This window comes from Prionailurus bengalensis, chromosome C2 (genome assembly GCF_016509475.1).
Source record: "Prionailurus bengalensis isolate Pbe53 chromosome C2, Fcat_Pben_1.1_paternal_pri, whole genome shotgun sequence".
In the NCBI taxonomy this organism is placed as follows: Eukaryota; Metazoa; Chordata; class Mammalia; order Carnivora; family Felidae; genus Prionailurus; species Prionailurus bengalensis.
The window spans coordinates 98,924,763-98,947,530 of record NC_057350.1 but is presented as its reverse complement, the minus strand read 5'-3'; the positions used below and the strand labels follow the sequence as shown (position 1 = coordinate 98,947,530).

The 22,768-nt window shown below is 38.5% G+C and overlaps 1 protein-coding gene across 1 annotated transcript in view; it reads right to left on the bottom strand.

Annotated features, from left to right (window-relative positions):
* Positions 1-22,768, bottom strand: part of WDR49 (WD repeat domain 49) — a 142,514-nt gene that overhangs the window by 38,333 nt on the left and 81,413 nt on the right. Inside the window, 8 exon segments of the mRNA XM_043594969.1 lie at positions 492-679; positions 2,693-2,711; positions 2,713-2,858; positions 4,717-4,815; positions 6,943-7,073; positions 11,698-11,724; positions 18,699-18,820; positions 22,466-22,630. Of these exon segments, the coding sequence (XP_043450904.1) occupies positions 492-679; positions 2,693-2,711; positions 2,713-2,858; positions 4,717-4,815; positions 6,943-7,073; positions 11,698-11,724; positions 18,699-18,820; positions 22,466-22,630 (897 nt within the window).

The window sequence follows — 22,768 nt, the reverse complement described above, 5'->3', positions numbered from 1 at the left end:
TTATCATGTGTATATAGATGTGTATTGTACAATTGTACAATTTTATGCAATTGTACGATTTTATAATATTATTAGAAAATTGAGCAGTTTATCAGTGACAGAAAAATCCCAAACCATTCAAGAGGACAATAATGTTGGATGAAGGGCCAGTACTCTTTCTAAATGAGGTTTACAATCTCATTTCAAATAAGGTACGTCCTAATTATTTATGCTCAAACAATGCTGCAGTACCTAACTGACAATACCGCGTTTCTGAATTCGGTGACTGACTTGACTACATATTAGCAGAAGATTTTCAATATTGAGAAAAATCTAGTTTTCTCCAAACATCATGGAAGAAATTTCTCTGCTTAAAGCATGTAAATGTTTCCATTAAAATACTCAGGCTGATCACGTCTTCCCTTACCCAGGACACAGACAAAACCGAACTCATAGTTGTCTGCCGTCAAAGGCAATCGAAAGTAATAAACATGAGAATTCTTTCAATTTACCTCTATATTCCAGATTTTCAACTGTCCATCCAGATCTCCTGTGGCAAGGTATTGGTTTGACTTATCAGTACACATAATAATGGATCCAACTCCATCATGAGCCAAAAATTCAGCCAGAAGTTGCTTCTTAAATGTGTCCCAGAACCTGACATAGCCAGAACCTCCACATGAGACCAGGTTAGCTCCTCCTAACATATAAGAGAGCACCTAATTAGGAAAATGTGACAACAAACACCAGAGAAAAAATATCTTCATGGCTCACCCTGTGGGAAGCATAAGGATGTTGGAGAGGTAGGCAGTCCTGATACCAATTTCCAGCACTTTCACTCTCTCAAATATAAAATGGACATAATCCTATGGTACCCTTACTGGTTTGGGTGGAGTATTAAATGAGATAGGAAAGGCAAGATGATCCATTACATTGAGCTCCTTTTCCTCCATTCATCATTTTGATAAAACTGGGTTTTTAAAGCTAGATAGACTTAATTTGTTACTCCAAATAAATTTACAAAGACGTTATAATACTCCAGTTACATAAACTCATCTTTCTTAATAACCCAGCGGACACATACACCAAACAAGGAAAATTCCTCCTGCACAGAGCTGGATGCATATATTTAGTTAGAGCAGCATAGTTATTAATTACTCTATGTGGCATCATGCTTAGGATTCTATTTATGAGCTTGTTTTTCATTTTTCATCAAGAATTCATTAGAACCCCTTATGGAATACTCTTTTGGTTCATAGGCCTAGAACTAACCTTTTCATTTTCTATTTTCATATGCCCTGTAGAAGCACTCTACCTAAATTATTCTTCTGTGGCAAAGTTCCTATTATTATTTGATAAATCTGTAGATGACTTTCAATTTACTTCGCAAATGTACTGCCGATTAACAATCATATCTGTTTAAGGTAGAAATAATGGCATGTAGCCGCTTCAGTGGAAACAATTTGGGAATACTGATAACATTAAGAAGAATTAGTGTTGAGGAAATGAGAGCAATTTCAGGATAATAGTTCATTTTGTGACTATAAGTGAGTTCTAGAAAATAGAGAGTGTTAGAATCTAACCATTTCAAAGTCTATCCTGAATACTCCGCCAGGTTTCTAAAACTCTATAAGGATATACCTTTATTGATTTTTTTAATGGTGCAAATTTTTATATGCAAATCATGCAGATTTTCTAGTTGCAAACTGAATATGGGAAAATAAATATGGAAAACACAGCTCAGATATGTTCATTTTTTCAAACATATAATACCTATATGTCTAGATACCTAACATTATTAAATGTATTTGCCTAATATTAAGAAAAAAGATAAATTTTAGATAAAAGGTAAAAAGGATGCATTATTCTCAAAAGCAGATTTTTATTTGGGGACGATTCAGGCTGTGTCAACACTATGCTAACATAGCCACTGAAAACAAGGTGGAAATTAAGCAAATGGTTATTTCATTTACATAATATCAAACAATTACAGTAAGTGATATGATGGCAACAGTCTTAGCATACAGCTCAGCAACAGCTCTATCCTAAGTACTCTGGAATCTATCCTAAAAATCAGGACTCTGACTTATTCTGGAAAGTAGGCCTAACTGGTAATGATACCCAAAGCATTACCAAAAAAAAAAAAAAAAAAAAAAAAAAAAAAAAAAAATTAAGAAAAAAGCAAGCAGCTCTCTTGACCTAGGATCAGCAGTTATTTCAAATTCTGCTATTGCCCTAATCTCCAAGATTCCTACTATTTTCTCCTAGCCCATTTTGATACTAGGTGCCAGCAAAGTCTCAGACTCTATCCTTCTGGCACATGTAGACCTGAGCCTTGGCTCATATATTTGAAGCATATTTCTTGCTGTACCCTCTACCCTACCAGACTTCTTTAAGCCATGGCTAGAACAGTAATTCTGATTGTCACCCATAACTAATTGTTTGCCAGAGTTTTCCCACTCTGCTCCTGATCTATACAGCACTGTATAAATCAAACGTTGGGTGTAGTCTGGTTCCTGCTCCTGGATCCTTCCTCCTGAACCCTGACCTTGTTTGCTGTGGCCTGTGACCTCCCATGACCCAGCACTGATTATTAGCTACACAAAATCAAGCTCTATAGGACCTAGATAGGAATAAACTGTCTTCATTGCTCCCTTTTCCAATGGTTTACAAATATATCCATGTACGATCAAACTCGAAATATGTATTTTACCTGTCTCTGCAGTGTTTTTTTCTTGCTTCAAGGATGCAAAGCCTCACAACAGCATTATTGTATGTGGTGTTTGTCTCAAAGGAGCAGGGTCCCAGGGTAGCCTGGTTTGCACTGGGGCAGGCAGAGTGGCTCCTCCCAGCACTGAGAAGCTTCTGAGGCTCTGTATCTGTGATGGATACAAAGCTAGGTGTCTTCACGAGGAGAATCTGCTCTTCAAACAGATGCTTATGCAAAATAAGAGGCCCGCCTCCCTCACGGTCTCTGGTGAGTCTATCAAGTCTCACAAAAGGCTTCCAGTCAATATCCTTTGAACCTTCTGCTATGCACTTCTTCAACACCAACTTGAAAGGCTCATTTGATTCCATTCTGTTTTGCATATTACATACACACTTAATGTGTTTTCCCTTGATATGAATTAATAGGGACTTCATTTCGTTGTCACTGTTAACATCTTAGAAATCCTGATGGGTTCCAGACAAATGTGATTCTAATATCATAGCATTTTCAGCTTATCAATCATTAATATTAATCTTGCGAATAATGTAATGAACATGAGCTATAATGACTATTTAAATATATTTAAATGAGGGGCGCCTGGGTGGCCCAGTCGGTTAAGCGGCCGACTTCGGCTCAGGTCACAATCTCACGATCAGTGAGTTCGAGCCCCGCGTCGGGCTCTGTGCTGACAGCTCAGAGCCTGGAGCCCGTTTCAGATTCTGTGTCTCCCTCTCTCTCTGCCCCTCCCCTGTTCATGCTCTGTCTCTCTCTGTCTCAAAAACAAATAAACGTTAAAAAAAAATTTAAAAAAATATATTTAAATGATCATTCTTAGCAGTATTGTTTGCTAGGGAATTAACCTGGAGAGGGCATTCCCAGTGGTCCTTTAATTATCACGTGACATCATCTCCAGGCCACACTAAGAACTGGGAATATTCAGAATCTATAAACAGTGTGTGCATAGTTATGAAAAATCTATACAGGAATATCTTCAGAATTTCAAAGCAAGACATCTATCGCAATGCCTCTTCTGTCTTTTAGAAGTCTGATATTACCCATTTTTCTTATCTATCTCTCTGTGGTTTTCATTGTAGCCACAATTAGGTTTGCCGTAACAGCAAGACGTCATTCTCCTGCAGGCAGAGGAAAAAGCAGAACTGCACCCTCTCCGTGGAGGATTCAAATGAACCCTAGTGCTTAGGTCTTGGCACATAAAACAGGCCAGAGCCTTGTGGCTGCAGGTAAGTAAGCCCTAAATCTCCTAAGGGCTTATTCTTAACAAATTACTCCCTCAGTTTTCACACACAAAAAGCTTTATCTGATGACCTGTCCTTTCCCACGGTCCAATTCAGCTCTGTGAGTTTATCCAATTGAGACAATAGAACCTCACCGGGCTGTGAGGAATGACATATTCATTACCTAAATAAATAAGTCTAAGGAAAAATCTTCAGTATCTAAGGAAACTGAAATAAAATGTGAAAGGCAATTGTCAAGACATTTTGCTTAAGTATAAAATATTCATGTGCTCTGCTAAACTCCCATAAAATACAATATACTTCCGTCTCATGCTCCTCACAGATTTCTAAAGCAAGAAATAATTTAAGATTTCCAGGTGGCATAATATTTAATACAAGCTCTAGACTGAGCCTGAGCAGCCTATCAAGTGAACACGAGTTCCTATTTTCCTACTGAGGGGTACCAAGTTTCACTCAAAGGCAATTTGGTGAGGTTTATTGGCAAAAACTAAACTAGATGGAAATGAGAGGCCTGCTCCCTGCTGTCAGTAATTCAGAAAAGCTGATGTGGCATAAAGGCAAGAAACAGCACGCCATGGAGAATTTGCTAAGCCAAGGAAATCTCAAGGTTCTTTTTAGTCACTTTGACAAGACAACGGTATCACTAATCCCTTGTGCTTATAGCCAATCATCTATAATTTAGGAGCAAGCTGTATCAGGTACATGCATAAATAGCTAAACCTACTGTGGTTTGATTCAGCCACCTTATTTTAGTTTCAAACTTGCACTCACCCCATTTTGATTTTAGCAGCCTCTGGTAATCAGGGTGAAGGACGTAGTGAGCGTCTTCTGTGTTGTTGTTCCACAGAATAATTTCTCCATCATAGCTTCCTATATGAGCCAGGATGGCGAATGTAAATTGTCAGAAAGTTAGAAAATATGAGCAACCGCAATGAGAAGTCATTATCATTAGTACCTTATGCAGAGTCTGGCACATAGTAGGTACTCTGTATTTTTGGAAACACGAGTGAATAACCGGTACTTTGATTAAACTTTAGAACTTACCCTCCTCATAGCACGCCTGTGTATTCACTGTGATAGAAATTACCGTCATATCTTTTTATTTTATAGTAATCAGTCATTCAGAATAAGGGCTTTGTAATTAAACAACTTGAGTTTGATTCCCCGTTCTACCACCTCCTGGCTGTGCAAATGTGGGCAAGTTATTTAACTCTACCCAATGCCACAATTTCTTCACCTATAAAACTGGATTAAAAATTGCATTTATTTCATAGGGTTGTTGTGAAAAACAGAAAGTACTTAGAATAGTGCCTAGCATATTATAAGTACAATTCCTAATAACCATTATGCTTTTTTTATTGAGTGAAGGAAGCAAGTCAAATCATTCTAGGTTTCTGTTTCCTGCATCTATTCACCTTTTCTTATGTGTGTGTGTGTGTGTGTGTGTACACGCTCACATGTTTTCTTTTCCTTCCCTCCCTCCTATATTCTTTACTTAATAATGCTTTCTCCAATTCTAAAATTTTCCCCATAGAAAGTCCTTCCCTACTGCTCGTCGCAGACAATATAGAAAAGCCCAAATAGTGAGACTCAGTCTGACCAAACTTGTCCTGGGGAGAAGCAATACATGACCAGACTGCTGCTCTTAGTGGCTCAGTGAGGAGCGCTCCCTACTGAGCAGAGAGTCAACGTCAAGTGAAGAGGAGAACAGAAGAGCCAAGTTTGAGTGCAATGTACAAATGGTGTCTTTCTTGGGATTTGGAGAAAGAGAGTGATACATACTAAACTCTGTATTGTTCTGGAAGGGGTAACCTGTGTAACTCAAATATTGGCCAAGGATGATGGATTTGCATGGATTAGCTGTATGGGGGAATATCCATCTACTCCTATGATTTTGAAAGGCTTATGTTGTAAGGTGCTTGACCAAACATTTTCACATAGGACTGAAGGGATGATAACGAATGGAGAAATCATCTACCCACCAATTACAAGGGCCTCTTATGACACTTTCGCAATACAAAGACGCAGCCTTATAGCTTATTTGTCTCCATCACATTTCAGTATGCCATTCTCCCTGCAGAGATGGACTTTCAGCAGCTATCAAGCAAATTCAACTGCAGAGTTGGCCCTACTGGAAAGTAATCAGGTAAGTCCTGAAGACAGTGGAAATTTAAGTGTACACAGAGCTGTAAGCCTCATATTGTAACACGTCATAGACTTCCTGGCTTTTTTATTGTAAGTTTTCATTCCTCTTAATTGATGACATTTTGGGTTCTATTAAAAAAAATTAGGTTGTCAAAATATGGACTCTATAATTTCATGGTGCAATCTATTTTTATAACTTGTTTTCTTTGGCCAGAAACGATACAATGATTTCTGATCCTCTTTCATTTGTCACATCAAAGCATGCCCATGGAACCTTTTAAGAGCTTGCTTGGATTTGTAGACATTTTGTGAGGTCGGTATTTAACCAACATTACTTAGGCTACATTGTGTCAAAGGGCTAGTATGTTCCCATTATGAAATATCTGAGTGCCAGAGAAGTGTGATTCGTTCCCATCATCCCTAATGCTGCTTCTGGGAAAAGGATAATAAAAATAAAAGCTAACCATTTACTGATAAGCTTACTGTGTGTCACGCACTGTATTAAGCCCTTACACAGATTATCTTACTCAGTCTTCACTTTAAACCAAGATATTGATAGATTATTGTTAGCCAGAGAAGGCTATGATTACAGTTTAAATAACGTGTTCGATAGGATGCATTGGTATGTGCTAGAACCAGGATCGAAAGCCAGGTAGCGATGTTCAAGAGCTGACAAGCGTAGCCACTAATATATTGCCCTAAAGATACGGACCAAGGGTAGCTGTAAGGGCAAAGGCCAATTCTTCAAGAAAGTCGTCCATTTTGTAGTTCTGAAAAGACTTTTTTAAAAGTGACTGAGCCAAAAGAAACCAAACTTTCAACCACCGATTGTCAAGTGAAGGTTCAATTAACCTGTAACAAGAGTTTGTGGAGGTAAAAATGCAGCACACAAGATATCATCACAGTGCTGTATTCCACCTTTCCATTTCTCAGGCTGGATGAAATATTGATTGAAGTTTTGTAGACGGAACACAGTAATAGCCCTAGTAAAAAGGAAGTAAAATTTAGCTGTGAAACCAAATGTGATATAGACATTGAGTAGCCAACATCCATTTGTCATCCATAATCCTGAACTTCCTACGCTAAACTTTTTTTTTATTTCTCTTTGAATTCTCTGGTATATTATGAATATTTAATACTAGAAAGTTAATTACCTTTTCACAGTCATTAACATTAAACATGTATGCATTTATCAGATCAATTATCCACCACTAAGACTCTAAACAACATCTCCCCATATGGGTACCATGGAACCACAAAGACTTATTTGACAGTAACAATAAAAAATGACATGAGTCTGCGAAGAAATAATATTTGGTAGTTTGAACAAAATCAGTAAGCTTTCTTTTCATTAGAGATTCCAGAAGAGCTAACATGTTAACATTCCCTGTGGCATTTTCCAGACTTACCTGACCACAGAGTCCTTTTTCATATAGCATTTCGAAGAGCTATCATTTGTGAAACCCACTTAGAAAATGCCACTCCAAGGGAATAGGACTCTGGACAGGTACATTTTGAACAGAAATAATAGTTTTTAAAAAGCCAATATCTTGGGGCACTGCTGTGAATTTGACAGGCCAGGATGGGCAGAAAATGAAATGCCTGGTGCCTAGTAAAGAAGGGAGGAGCATGAAAATTAAATTGTGAAGGCATCAATGCCACCTTGTTTCCACTTAATGATTTAAGTTCTGGCTACCAGATTGTACTAAGTCTCTCTCCTTCTAGAGGCATACACATCTCAAATGAGCATTTACAAACACAGGCTTGGGGTCTCCACCCGCACTCTCTCTTCACCTACCCGAAATCCTGCTTCTATTCCTACCGCTCCAAAGGTCTCCCAATTGCTCTATCACAGCAGCTCCTCACTCTGAAGGATGTGGCTTTCTCCTCCTGAGAATTCTTTTCTTTCTAGTACATCCCACTTCTCTTCCTGACTTCCTGATCTTTCATTCCCTATTCTCTATCCCCCCTTCCATTCTTTCTCCCCTTCTTTTACTATGGATGCTCCTTACTGTCACTTCTCTGTTACTCTCTCTCTACCCAAGTGGGCTTGTGCAGGGAATCCACATACCGCTGTAAGTTGCAATCTTGCTTCTCTACAAATGGCTCTAAAATTTATCTACATTCATAACTTTTCCCAGTGCTGAGAAGCTCCATTTGCCAGCTGACAATTTCATATAATTTCGCATCAGCAAAATATCAAGAAATCCAAATTTTTCATCTTCCCTCCACACCAGGTGTAGATCCTAAATTCCCTACTTTGGTTAACAGTTACCAGCACTCCAGCTTCCTGTGTGTTTCTCTTCCTTAGGCATATCAAATGCTTAGATTCCACCTCTGTGAGATGTCACCATATTCATTCCTTTTTATTTAAAAAATTTTTTTAATGTTTATTTATTTTTGAGAGAGACAGAGACAGAATGCAAGGGGGTTAGGGGCACAGAGAGAGGGAGACACAGAACCCGAAGCAGGCTCCAAGCTCCGAGCTGTCAGCACAGAGCCCGACGCGGGGCTCAAACTCAAGAGCTATGAGATAATGACCTGAGCCAAAGTGGGTCACTCAACCCACTGAACCACCCAGGTGCCCCTCATTCCTTTTTATTTTAAACAACCAATGACTTGGGGCGCCTGGGTGGCGCAGTCGGTTAGGCGTCCGACTTCAGCCAGGTCACGATCTCGCAGTCCCTGAGTTCGAGCCCCGCGTCGGGCTCTGGGCTGATGGCTCAGAGCCTGGAGCCTGTTTCTGATTCTGTGTCTCCCTCTCTCTCTGCCCCTCCCCCGTTCATGCTCTGTCTCTCTCTGTCCCAAAAATAAATAAACGTTGAAAAAAAAAAATTAAATAAAAAAAATAAACAACCAATGACAGCTTCCTAGTTCAGTGGTCACAACTTCATCGTTGAATAATTGTAACAGGCACTTGACCAATTTCATTGCCTTTAGTCTACCCTTTCTGGATTAATCATTCCATTTGGGGACTTTTAATATATATTCATTTTACAGGCATTTCTGGTTTCCACCTGGAAGTCCATAGTCAGGTGCTGCAGGGGATAGAGCCATGAGCATAAAAATGACTAAAATGAAAAGTGAAATGTGGCAAATGCCAGGGAAGTACTGATCAATTGCTGTGGAAGTCCAGATATAGAAACCACAGAAAGCTGAGTGAGGGGTCATATTTGAGCTGGACCATAACAGATGGGTGGTATTTGGAAGAGAAGGGCACTATACGCAGAGGGAACAGTCTGGTCAAATATAAGTCTAATGCCCCTTTAAAAAAAATTTACTAGTTTTCCATTCTCTACATGGCAAATTTTAAACGTGTGGGCCTACATTCAAAGCCCAATACTTTTTGGGTCTAATCTACAATTTTAGAATTAGTTCTCTCTATTCCTGTATCCTTGATATTCAAAGTCAAATGTGAATGTCCAGCTAAATATTTGACAGAGCTACTGGGAGCCATAGGATAAATATGGCTCACTTTCCTAAGTGTTAATTTTATGTAAAAGAGTTTGGGGGAAATATTTTTTTATTTTAAAATAAGGATAAATGAATTTATGTAATAGAATGCAAAATTAATCTGGACTTAAAAAGTAGAGGGGTGTCTGGGTGGCTCCAGGGCACCTGGGTGGCTCCGTCCATTAAGCATCTGACTTCAGGTCAGGTCATGATCTCATCGTTCCTGGATTCAAGCCCCGCGTTGGGCTCTGTGCTAACAGCTCAGAGCCTGGAGCCTGTCTTCGGGTTCTGTGTCTCCCTCTCTCTGTCCCTCCCCTGCTCATGCTGTCTCTCTCTCTCTCTCTCTCTCTCTCTCAAAAATAAATAAAACATTGAAAAAAAAATTTTTAAGTAGAATACAAGGCTTCAAATAAATGTCATGATTACAGGAACTGTTTGAACTACTAGAGATATTCAAAGGCTAAGCTTCTGAAGCACACTTTCTTATTTAAGAAAAAAATATGTTTATTTATTTTTGAGAGACAGAGAAAGAGCACAAGTCAGGGAGGGGCAGAGAGAGTGGGAGACACAGAATCCGAAGCAGGCTCTAGGCTCTGAGCTGTCAGCATAGGGTCCGGCGTGAGGCTCAAACCCACGAACCGTGAGATCATGACCTGACCTGAAGTCAGACGCTTAACTGACTGAGCCACCCAGGTGCCCCTGAAGCACACTTTCTTGTTCAACACAAATGATATCTTTACTGTTCTCTAAGCACCCTTCACATTTCTAGCTGCTTCGTTTTCATTCATGGTGTGCTCATCCATCCCTCTATGGATTTCCTTTCACATGCAGTCCCACATCTATCCATCCATATACTCATTATCTAAGACTCATCTTGTTCTGGTAGACTTCCTTAATAACTAGAGTTGAAAGAAATATTTCCTTCTTCTCATCTCATCTTACACATCTTACACTGTTCACATTTTACTTATAACATGTAATGAATATTATATAGCTATACTCCCCTGCTAGATTACAAATTCTCAGAAACAAGGAATCTTGTCTTATTCTACAATACCACAATAGCAGGCATTGTGACCTACTCACATTGAGTGTTCAATAGATATTTGTCAAATAAATGAATGGAAAATTCTCTGTCCAAATATCACTTCCTTAAGTAAGTCTTTTGTGACTACCCTCTCTAAACACTCTTCCTTGAGGGTTAATATCCAAAATATATTAAAAAAAACTTATACAACTCAACACCAAAAAGGCAAATAATTCCAAGTTAAAATGGACAGAGGATATGAATAGACTTTTGTCCCAAGAAGACATAAGGATGGCCAACAGACACCTGAAAAGGTCACTGATCATCAAGGAAATGCACATCAAAACCACAATGATATATCACCTCACACTTGTCAGAATGGCTAAAACCATGTAAAAGAACAGTGTTGCTGAGGATGTAGAGAAAAAGGACCCCCCCCCCCCCACCATGCACTGTTGGTAAGAATGTAAAATGGTACAGCCACTGTGGAGACAGTTCCTCAAAAACTTAAAAATGGAATTACCATATGATCCAATAATTCCACTCCTGGGTATTTACTCAATAAAATGAACACTAATTCAAAAAGATATATGCACCCCAATCTTTATTGCAGCATTATTTATAATAGCCAAAATATGGAAGCAATCCAAGTGTCCATCCATGAATAAATGGATAAAGAAGATCTGTATAAAAAATGTATATATATAAACATATAAAATGAAATATTGCTCAGCCATAAAAAAGAACGAAATCTTGTCATTTGCAACAACATGGATGGATCTGGAGGGTATAACGCTAGGTGAAATAAGCCAGTCAGAGAAAGACAAATACCCTATGATTTCATTCCTATGTAGAAGTTAAGAAACAAAATAAATGAACAAGGAAAAAAAGACACAAACCCCAAAAAGCTATTAAATATAGAGAGCAAACTAGTGGTTTCCAAAGGAGAAATTGGTGGGGCAGATGGGTAAAATATGTACAGGGGATCAAGAGTATACTTACCATGATGAGTACAGAGTAATGCATAGAATTGTCGAACCACTGTATTGTGCACCTGAAACTAATCTAATACTGCATGCTAAACATACTTGAATAAATAAAAGAAAATTTGAAGTGGGTAGCACTACTTACTTGGAGTTTTCCAATCAGAATAAAACTTGATTTAAATTAAAAGATAAAATAAAGAAGACTCTCCGTTGAGTCTTTCATCCCTCACCCTACGTCATTTCTCTTTATCATCATGTGATATTGTGGTCTATATTTATTTGTCTGTTTACTTACTGTCTCTGCTACCAGAAATAAGCTCTAGGGGAGCGGGGACTTTGTTTTTTTTCTTTCCTGTATCACCAGTGCTTAGACTAGTGCACATAATAGGACATAATAGGCATTTAATAAATATTTGCAGAATTGATGTATGAATTATTCTTTCTTTAAAAAAATCAATAATTTTAATACTAATATTCTTTTAATAATATTACTATGAGGCTTAGCAAGGTAAGATATTATAAATAAGGTACTCTGCAGTTCTGAAATTGCCATGAATCTCATAAGAGCTTTACATGCATATATTTTTAATTTTTTCTTTACCTATTGATAAGTTTGGTTGAAGAGATTACTTTTTGGGAATGGAGACAGCAGAATGGGAGCGAGAGGGAAGAAGTCAATCCTATATCTCTTCTATTACCTCTCAGTCAAAAGTCAATGTCAAATGTCTTTTTGCCAAGATACCCATATTAACTACATATATTTAGGTTGTACGACCCAAAGGCACAAAATGCTTTTCCCAAGATGGTGTAAAAACTATCCCTTCTGGTATTTGACCTTGTGTGTCAAAATGTTGAGAAACTAATTAGCTGCCACCTTTCCCTTAAAACCTAACCTGAATCTTTCCATTGAAGTGACAGTTATCCTTAAAATACCTTAAGAATCCACACTGCATTTCTTACTTTGGCCATTTCAAAGATAGCTTTTTTTTTTAAGTTTGTTCTTTTGCCAGGAGTTAAATTGAAGTGCAGAATGAGCCAATTTTAAGGCATTTGAGGAGTCTGAGAGATTTGTTCTTTTGACATTGAAGGAGTTTACTAGTTTCATCCCATACCCATCTGAGATCCTGAGTCACTGTGTCATCTGTGAAGACGATCAGACCTCTCATTCAGAATGTAGATATAATGACCAATTCTGTGAGAACAAAATTAGTTTACCTGACAAGTACACAAAAATACAAAAAAGAAAAAAATATATTTGGAGGAAAAAAACCCACCAAAAACCTCTTTTAGGATGAATGAGCTGGGAAAATAACTTCTACCAAAACTTATCCTGTAGAAGTTGTCATGGAGAGAACAAAAGAACACAACCAACTATCTGTTCCCTTAGAGGCTAATTGCTCATGTGTTGTTAGTCCCATTATAAGACTCTACCCGTGTTCAGTCCATTGCCTTTTAGGCTTAAAAGAAGTATCTCAGAATGTGTTCGATATAAATCCGTTCATTTTTATTCTTTTTCCTAAAATTTGTGGTGTCAAATTTTGGACACTAAAACCATCGCAAAATATGATTTGAGGGCTATTTGTGATTTTCCAACATACCTGCCCCCTCCTGACTTCCAACATGGTTATTCAGAGCAAGTTAAACTTTGGAAATTTTCATTCTGGTTCTCATCCTAATAATAGAAACCAATTGAGTCACATAGAAGTATAGTACCAAAGTAAAGCAATTATTAAGAATTTAATATCTCCTGATAGATAAGTTTTATTGTTGAGGAACTTCAAATCCCTAATCTAATTTTGCTTAAAAATACTTTTCTAAATCAAATGATATCAACAGCTATTTATTGAGCACCTACTTTTACAGAGCTTTGTGAAAGATGCTATCAATAATATTTTCAGAACTACTTGAAATTGTACAAAAGATTATTTTTATATTTGTATGAGTCTAGATATTTTACAGAGATAAAACCTTCTTAAACAGAGGTTTTTCCTTTAACAGGAAGGAAAGAAATAAAGTGGGAGAAACTAAAAGCCTTAGTCTATTTTTAAAAAGTATAGAATCATAGAACTTTAGGGCAAGATAAAATCTTGAACTATTATGATTATTTGATTTTGCCAGAACTATAAATATTATATGCAAATGCAAAGTTAATCGATCATCTATTCATATAATTTCACCAATGTAAATATGACCGGATATTTAACCGGGCATTATTTAATTGGCCCTATGTCAACTCACAACTTTGTCTCTAAATATATTTTGCCTAAAATGGTAAGAAACACGTTTCTAGAAGTTCTGAATTTGGGGCTTCTTTTTAAAAGATTTAACATATTCTCTTGATATTAACAAATGTATTTCTAAATTTTTTTAATATGTATTTATTTTTGAGAGAGAGAGACAAACAGAGCATGAGCAGGGAAGGGGCAGAGAGAGAATCTCAAGTAGGCTTCAAGCTCTGACCTGTCAGCACAGAGGCCGACATGGGGCTCAAACTCACAAGCCATGACATCATGACCTGAGCAGAAGTCAGATGCTTAACCAACTGAGCCATGCAGGGCAGGCACCCCTAACAAATGTATTTCTAGATAGCCAACATAGGCTCTCCAATTCAGGTTTTGCTTAGGAGCATTTCACAATGGCATTTATCATATCCTGCCTTGTGTGAGTTGACTCCCCAGTTAGAATGTGATGCCCCTGAGAGCAAGAATCATGCTTCTTCACATTCAGTCCACCATAGTTACTAACTCAGCACTTTCGACCAAGGTGCCATTTAAAAATATTTGTGGGAAGGAAAAAGGAAAAATAAGAGTAAGCTAAAACTTTGAAGTATTAATTTGATAATACATGTTTTTTACGTGTTTCTTCAAACACGCAAAACTGATTCATTAGCTTTGATTGACATAACCAACCTATTCAATCAGATTCTTTAAGAGAATATAGTTGTTCTAGGATTTAATGACTCCATTTGTAACTCAGGAATGGTGGAAAGAGCATGGACTTTGACATGGAGTTCCAATTCAGCTGTCTACTACTTTGTAACATTGACCAGGCTACCCAACCTCTTCAAGCCTCATTTTCTCCCTTGTACAAAAGGACTGGTAATACTTAGATTCCTGGTTTATCATGAAGAGAGAATAGATTTGAATAACTATCCTGCTTGCTTCTTATTCAGAGTGTGACCACGAATAATTAATCTCTCTAGTTCTCAGATTCCCTGTCTACTTAATAAATATTAATTAAGTCATTCAACACATATCATTGAGCATCTACTAAGAGCCAGACACTGCACGCACACGCGTGCACACACACACACACACACATTATATGTTATAATCCAGTCCGATGTTAAATAAAGTATAGGAAGCTAAACAGCACAGACAAATAGGGGGTGTATTTCCACCCTGGGAGTAAAAAGAGATGTCCTGATGGAGAAGATAAATGAACAAAGACCTGAAGCAGGAATAAATGCCAGCCCTGTGAACAATGTTTGGGGAAGGATTTCTAGAGAAGGGGAGAGAATAAAGGCAAGGAGGTGTGGGAAAGTATGGTTTACCTGGAGTGCCCTGATAGCACAATCCTATTTGAGGTGAGAATGGGTAAGAATGAAACTAAGAATAGGCCCAGGCTAGAGGGGGCTTCAAATTATTTTGTAGACACTCTGAAAGGTGTTAAACAAGGAAGTGACATCGATGGAATGCATTGTAGAAAGAAATAATTATAGCTAAAATGTGCAGAACCTAAGAACAAGGCGGTATCACTAGAGAAAAGGGCTGTGACATTCATCAGGTAGAAATGACGCTCTGAATTATACAGTTGTAGTTGAAATAGGGACAGGTTTGAGAAATGTTTAGAATATAAAACAGGTAAGACTACTTGGTTGTGAAGCTGAGTGAGAAGGAAGAACCAAGGTGGATGTTCAGGTCTCTGGCTGGTAACCAAAGCTCTGAAGCCAAGAGAGCAAAGCAGGTTGTGAGGAGGGGAACAAATAATAAATTCAGTTTACAATATGTTGAATTTGAGATTGCAGTCAGACGTGTCCAGAAAGCAAATGGGTAAGTGAGCTTAGAGAGCTAAAACCTGAAGATTGAGATTGAGACATCTACACAAAATATTGCCTACCTTTCAAATGAAGCTCAGGACTAAGGCAAATAATACATGTAAAGGGCCTAATGCTAGAAAGCGCTATAAATAAAATAAATCAGATGCATATTTAGATACCTCAGTCAATAAATGTAATATCTATCCTATCCTGGGCAAGATTATAAACCAATCTCTTTAGTTAGATAGAGCCTAAAATTAAAGCTACAGCTTAATTCGAGCCGCCTCTCTCTAGGTTTAAAGAAAGCTTAATGGGGCGCCTGGGTGGCTCAGTCGGTTGAGCATCTGAGTCTTGATTTTGGCTCAGGCCATGATCCCTGGGTCATGGGATTGAGCCCTGTGTTGGGATCTGTGCTGAGTGTGGAGTCTGCTTGAGATTCTCTCTCTCCCTCTGCCCCTCTCTACCACTTGCTTGCTCTCTCTCTCTCTCAAAATAAATAAGCGTTAAAAAAAGAGAAAGCTTAATAAGCTGTCAATCATCCAGTTGTTTCTTCTCTAATCACTAAACTGTCAAGGAGTTGGCTCAATGGACCATCCTCCCCCCACTATAACCCAACAGTTGACCTGTCCACTTGCCTCCTTTGTTAAATACCTCCTGATATAAAGGAACCTGTCAAAGTCCAGTAAAATGTATCCTAACCTAAGGCCTTTGACTTAGGAAATAAACTTTTAAATCTACCAATATAAAAGTGAAATAACACAATTGAGAATGCAGTCCTTCAACTTTCAGTTCCAACTAAGGGATCCAAGTCTTGACAACCTTGCAGAAAATGAAAAAGCTGGGGAAAGATGGAGGGAGTGGCAACTGTTCCTCCTACCTCAGTCTGTCCACATCTCCCTCTCTGAGATTAAAAAAAAGTAACCCACCAAGAGAGATCAGAACATCAAGTGTTCCTTTTTCTTTCTGTCTGTCTCTCTTTTTTTTTTTTAATTTTTAATGTTTATTTATTTTTGAGACAGAGAGAGAACATGAGTCGGGGAGGGGCAGAGAGAGACGGAGACATAGAATTGGAAGCAGGCTCCAGGCTCTGAGCTTTCAGCACAGAGCCCAATGTGGGGCTTGAACTCACAAACTGTGAGATCGTGACCTAAGCTGAAGTCAGACGCTTAACCAACTGAGCCACCCAGGCGCCCCTGTCTTTCTTTTTTTTTAAAGTTTATTCATTTATTTTTTAGAGAGAGTAAGAGAGAGCACACACGCACAAGCATGCAAGCGGGGCGGGGGGGGAGTGGAGGAGGGAGAGAGAGAGAGAGAGAGAGAGAGAGAGAGAGAGAGAATCCCAAGCAGTCTCCACACTGTCAGCATAGAGCCTGACATAGGGATCAATCTCAGGAACTGTCAGATCACGACCTGAGCCAAAATCAAGAGTTAGACACTTAACCGACTGAGCCACCCAGGTGCATACTTTTTTTTTTTTTTAAGTAAGTTCAATGCCCAGTGTGGGGCTTGAACTCACAACTCAGATATCAAGACTCATATGCTCTATGAACTGAGCCAGCCAGGCACCCCGGGTGTTCTTTTAGACCACTTTTAGAGGACTCTACTCATTTAATCTTTTAAAACTCACCTGCGCAAGCAATCAAAGAAACCTTACTTTTGATACAAATTTCTAACTATGGATATTTAAAAATTATAATTAAGAAAACAGTACCTCCAAAGTTTTGACTTACACTTAATAAATTTTAATTTTTTTGTTATGTTCAAAATTTAAGTTGGATCAGCTATATACTTTACATCTACCATACCATAATATTTGAGAATTAAATTTATTTACTGCCACAGCCCAAAAGGAATAATTAGGCAAAATCTGTTAAGAGATAAGTCATTAATGGATTGTGACTGTTCCCAAGATGTGAAGAAGCCTTGTCTTTCAAAGGTGAAGATTATTGAATTAATTCTTAAAATCGAGTGGAGTAACGTGGATTATACTTTCTTTCCTTATAGTCAGACTACCCCTGAAAACTAAGCTGTGTCATTATGTTTTCTCATCTGCACATGCACATTTGTAGTAGAAGAAAAAGCCTTTCATGTGACTGATAAAAATCCCCAACTATATACCGTTAGTTTTCCATGTATAAAATCTGATTTTAATCCTGGCTTCAAATCATGAAGATCAAAATTCCATAGTGAAAATGTGCGGCAAATTACCTACTAGAGCCATATTTTGTGAACTGTTGAATTTATGGACAATATTTTTTCAGAAAATATCACACTTTAATTTTCCTAGTGCTTATACAATGTCACAGAAAAGGTCCTGTTTATGATCCCTTAGTTCTCTCAGGAGAAAAGGAAAGAAAAGTAATTTTCCTTCTAATGAAATGGAAGAATTGCTCTTTGAGAACAGTAAGCAGGCTGTGAAAGCCCTCTCTGCCCTGATATGAAGGAAGTGCTAACACAATTCGGCAGCCTATCTCCCTCCTTGCTGCAATTTAAAATAAGTAACGAGAGAAGAAGAAATGAGTTTCCTTGATAGTTGAAAGAATATAATTTCTACTTTAGGAATTTATGGACTATAAAATTTAGGAAACTTTTGGAGTTAATACTGAGGAAGGGGTATTAGGGCCTTGTCTGGAATGGTTAAAGAAAAAGATTCCAAAAGCCCGAAGAAAGCCTTCTAATGCCATGATCTTGTGATGTTTTAGCCCTAAGCACTCAGCCAATCCAAACAGTTTCATTCACCAAGGTCACCAGCAAGTTAATGACTCAGAATCAGTCAAGGTTTCTATGTTGTCTTATCTTGTAGATTTTTTTTTAAAGAATTTTTTTTTTCAACGTTTATTTATTTTTGGGACAGAGAGAGACAGAGCATGAACGGGGGAGGGGCAGAGAGAGAGGGAGACACAGAATCAGAAACAGGCTCCAGGCTCTGAGGCATCAGCCCAGAGCCTGACGCGGGGCTCGAACTCACAGACCGCGAGATCGTGACCTGGCTGAAGTCGGACGCTTAACCGACTGCGCCACCCAGGCGCCCCATTATCTTGTAGATTTTGATCCAAATAAAAACACTCTCCTTCTGCCCTCCCACGGTTTTGCATGAAGCGTCTCATACCTCTCCCAGCCTGTAACCAGTATTGTCTTCTTAAGAACCAGAATCTGTGAAATATCCACAGCTCCCTCTTGCCCAACATTTAGGGTGTGGTGACAGTATCCATTGAAGTCCCATACCTTTAAGAGAAAATTTTAAATCACCTTTGAGACAAGAAAAGAAAATGTCTTCTTCAGTGAGTAAAAGGACACAGGGTAATCAGATTTGTTTAAGCTTTTGTGTTTATATTCTGGACTAGGGTTGATTCACTTAAGGTTTGCAACAATTAAAGAAAATCCTCTCACCATTTAAATTTACCCATTATATTTATAATTCTACTTGTAACCCTACCCGTCTATTCTAATAATGGTTGACTCAAAAGCTATTAGTTAGTATGTATTTTTAAGGGGGAGACTACAAAATCACTTAGAGTTACATTTTGGAGCGTTGAGATCATGGTTCTCTAAGTAAATCGCTCTAAATTTCAGTTTCCTCATTTATGACACAGGAAGCTTACTCCTCTGGGACATTTGGAGGATTAAGCATCTAATACAGAGCCTGAAATACAGTCCTTAGGTATAGGTTTCCCATCTGCTCCCAGTAAAATGTCCTATTGTTAGTGGATGACAGACCCAGTCCTAAAGAGGAGAAGAACTCTTGAGTTTACTTCCTCAGGCAGTGGGTCAGGACCCAGGCCCAATGGGGACACTTTACAACAAAACATCACCAGCAGTTAAAACTAAGCCCTGCTATGAAACATTGCTGGTGCCTCATACACAAAGACCAAGCTGGCAGTATGAAAATTAAATTGCATATACCCTTTGAATTAAAAATTCAACTTCTAGGAAACTGTCTCACAGAGACACTTAGATGTGTGAAATGATATGTTTTAAAGGCTATTCTTTTTTTTTTTAAGATTCTTTTTTTCAAGTTCATTTATTTATTTTTAGACAGAGAGAATGAGCAGAGGAGGGGCAGAGAGAGAGGGGGACAGAGGATCCAAAGCAGGCTCCATGCTGACAGCAGAGAGCCCGATGTGGGGCTTAAACTCACGGACCGTGAGATCATGACCTGAACTGAAGTCTGATGCTTAACTGACTGAGCCACCCAGGCAGCCTTGAAGGCTCTTCTTGAGGCACTGTTTATAAAAGCTCAAGACCTGAATCAACCCAGTTGCTCATTAACAAGGGACTAAACAGAGGCGCCTGGGTGGCTCAGTTGGTTGAGGGTCCGACTTCAGCTCAGGTCATGATCTCGCGGTCTGTGAGTTCGAGCCCCGCGTCAGGCTCTGTGCTGACAGCTCAGAGCCTGGAGCCTGTTTCAGATTCTGAGTCTCCCTCTCTCTGCCCCTTCCCCGCTCATGCTCTGTCTCTCTCTGTCTCTCAAAAATGAATAAACATTAAAAAAAAATTTAAAAACAAAAACCAAAAAATAAGGGGCTAAACAATCAGAATATGGAATATCTATACAGTAGCATATAATGCAGCCATTAAGACGAATACGTCATTTCCATATTTCTAAGCTCTGCCCAAACTGGACCAGCTATGAAACGTTAAGCAATTTGCTTTATCTCCTTGGGCTTTAGTGTCCTCCTCTGTAAAAGTGGCATAATAATAATACCAACTATATAGATATATAGATGTGGGGAGTGTAGGGGTGTACATGTGTAAAGTGGTGTGTATGTATAAAGTGCTTACAACAGTGCCTGGATGTTAGTAAGTATGCAATAAAAGTGAACTACATTGTTAATAACAATGTCAAGGTCCAAGACAATATGCAAAATGCAGAACTTTGTATATACTGGGTTGCCACTGAGAAACAAATGGTGCTCCTGGGCTAGAAGGATGCGTGAGAAACCATTAACAGTGGTAGCTACAAGGGAGGTGAGAAAGAGACTTTCTTTTCACTGTATAACTCTTTGATATTTCAAGTTTTACTGTATGCATACATTAATTATTCAAAACACTAATTAATTAAAAATCAGACACTTCAAAACCATGATAAATAGGGCAATACTTTTAAATCTTTGATGACATAGGTACTGGTTTTGGATTCTAAATTATAAATGAGATTGGAAAATGCCATTGATTCCTGTCTCTTCATAGAATATGTCCAGAGCAGCTCAACTCTGATTTATGCATCCTACATAGAGGTTGCCAAATTTCAGAATTCTGTTATTATGATAAAGATAAATGTACTTTCAAAAGCTGTGATTATACTACTAAATTCACATTAAGCCTTCTAAGATGCAGGGCTTGAGCTGAAATGTTGAAGGGTGTTCTTCACCCATGTCACTTCATTGTCCTCTCAACATGGCTCCTACCAAACCCACCTAAAATAACACCCACACATAGGTATCGCGAAGATCTGACTGTCCCCAAGTCCTATTAAGTCCTTTAGCTGGGACTATCTGCAAGCTCTTAGCAACCCTGTAGGTTTGTAAGTCTGCCCTACTCTGGACTGTGTAGTTGGTTACTTTCCAAGACAGGGGTGAAAGAAACCTCATCTATTCATTTCAGTTCTCAGTTCAGTCTCATACCCTGGGACTAGTAAGTGGGATACTCACTTGTTCCTTTTACCTAAGCCTGTCTGATACTCCAGTTTCAGCTGTTCTTGTTTATTCCACCTTGACTATTGGGGTTGGAATTGTCCCATTACCTTCCCAACGCCTTTCCAGTAGTCCCGTAAACTAGATTACTTAAGCCCAAGCTCTCAGTCCCTAACCTCATGCTGTTAACCTTCCCAGAGGGCCAGCTCTGTTGATTTTCAGAAATTCTCATTGCAGCCTGCCATAGCACCTCCTTCACATTGACAGGTGCCACCCTAGAATCCCCTGAACTCCAACTTCCATCATGTTCCACGTACATATCCAGATAACCTTCCGCTAACCCCTTGGCAGGCTACCAGCATGCAACATACACCCCACCATGGAAGATACACCTAATTAATACCCTTCTCATTCCAGTTATGACAGAAGTTGAGAAATATTCAAAGCTTATTCCGGGAAACTGCCTTCTGTTGCCTCAAAGTGTCACAAGCCATCTCCAATCAAAGATTGTCATTAGTCTCAGAGCTGAGGGGGGCAGAGAAGATTCACTGGTAGGCATGATTGCAGATAGCAAATATCTAAGCTTTGCATGAAAATTTGATCATTTTTTAAAGTATAATAGCTCTCATCTCCCAACAGAAATTAGTAATAGCTATAAAATAATAAAAGTGGAAGTATTAAATACTGTAGGTTTAGGATGATAATACATAAGATAGTGATTGTTCTTTCTACTATCTGTCTTCACTGTCTCACTTGCCTTCACATAAACGTGCAAATCATGGGTTGATTTTGAAATATTCATTTGCCCCCAAAGTTGCATCTGTGCCATTTTAACAAGTTTTCTTGGTTGCACTGATTTCTCATTTTACAAACTAAGAAGAAAACTAGGGACATTAGCTGAAGCATAGGAAAATTATTCAGACTTCTTATTCCCCAAAGTAGTCCTCTATCCAGAACTCGGAGAAAGGCTTTCTGAAATAAGTATGCCAAGTTGTGTTTTTATTCTAAATAATTTATTCAGAGAAATCATTTATTCATTTTTCCACTGAGGCTTTTTTTTTTTTACCCCTAACAGCTTTGTTATTAGATGGTATGGGTTATTTAACTCTTCTAATCTTGTCTTGTCTTTCTTCTTGCATGGCCAAAAAGGCAGAAACAAATATAGCTATAGCTGTGTCTCTTCACATAGTATTTTAGCCTCCTCATATGTGGATAGAAAGCATCACTGTGTTCTCACCTTTACGGTCCCATCTGTGCTGCCAGTCAAAAGCCGTGTCTCATTTGCATCAAGGGCCATAGTGCTGATTTCTGCATTGCCATGGCAACCAGTAAACTGTTTGATTTTCTGCCCAGTGTCTATCATCCAGAAGGCAACAGTAGACCCCTCATCACAGCTGATTACCTAAGAGAAAATAACATTGTAAAGAAATTAAATATAGTCCCAGAAGCCACCATTTTCATTTCAATAAAAATATCTAATCTGTGAATTTTCACTACTGAGATCCACCCACCGCCATCATTAGAGGCGCATTTGTAACAT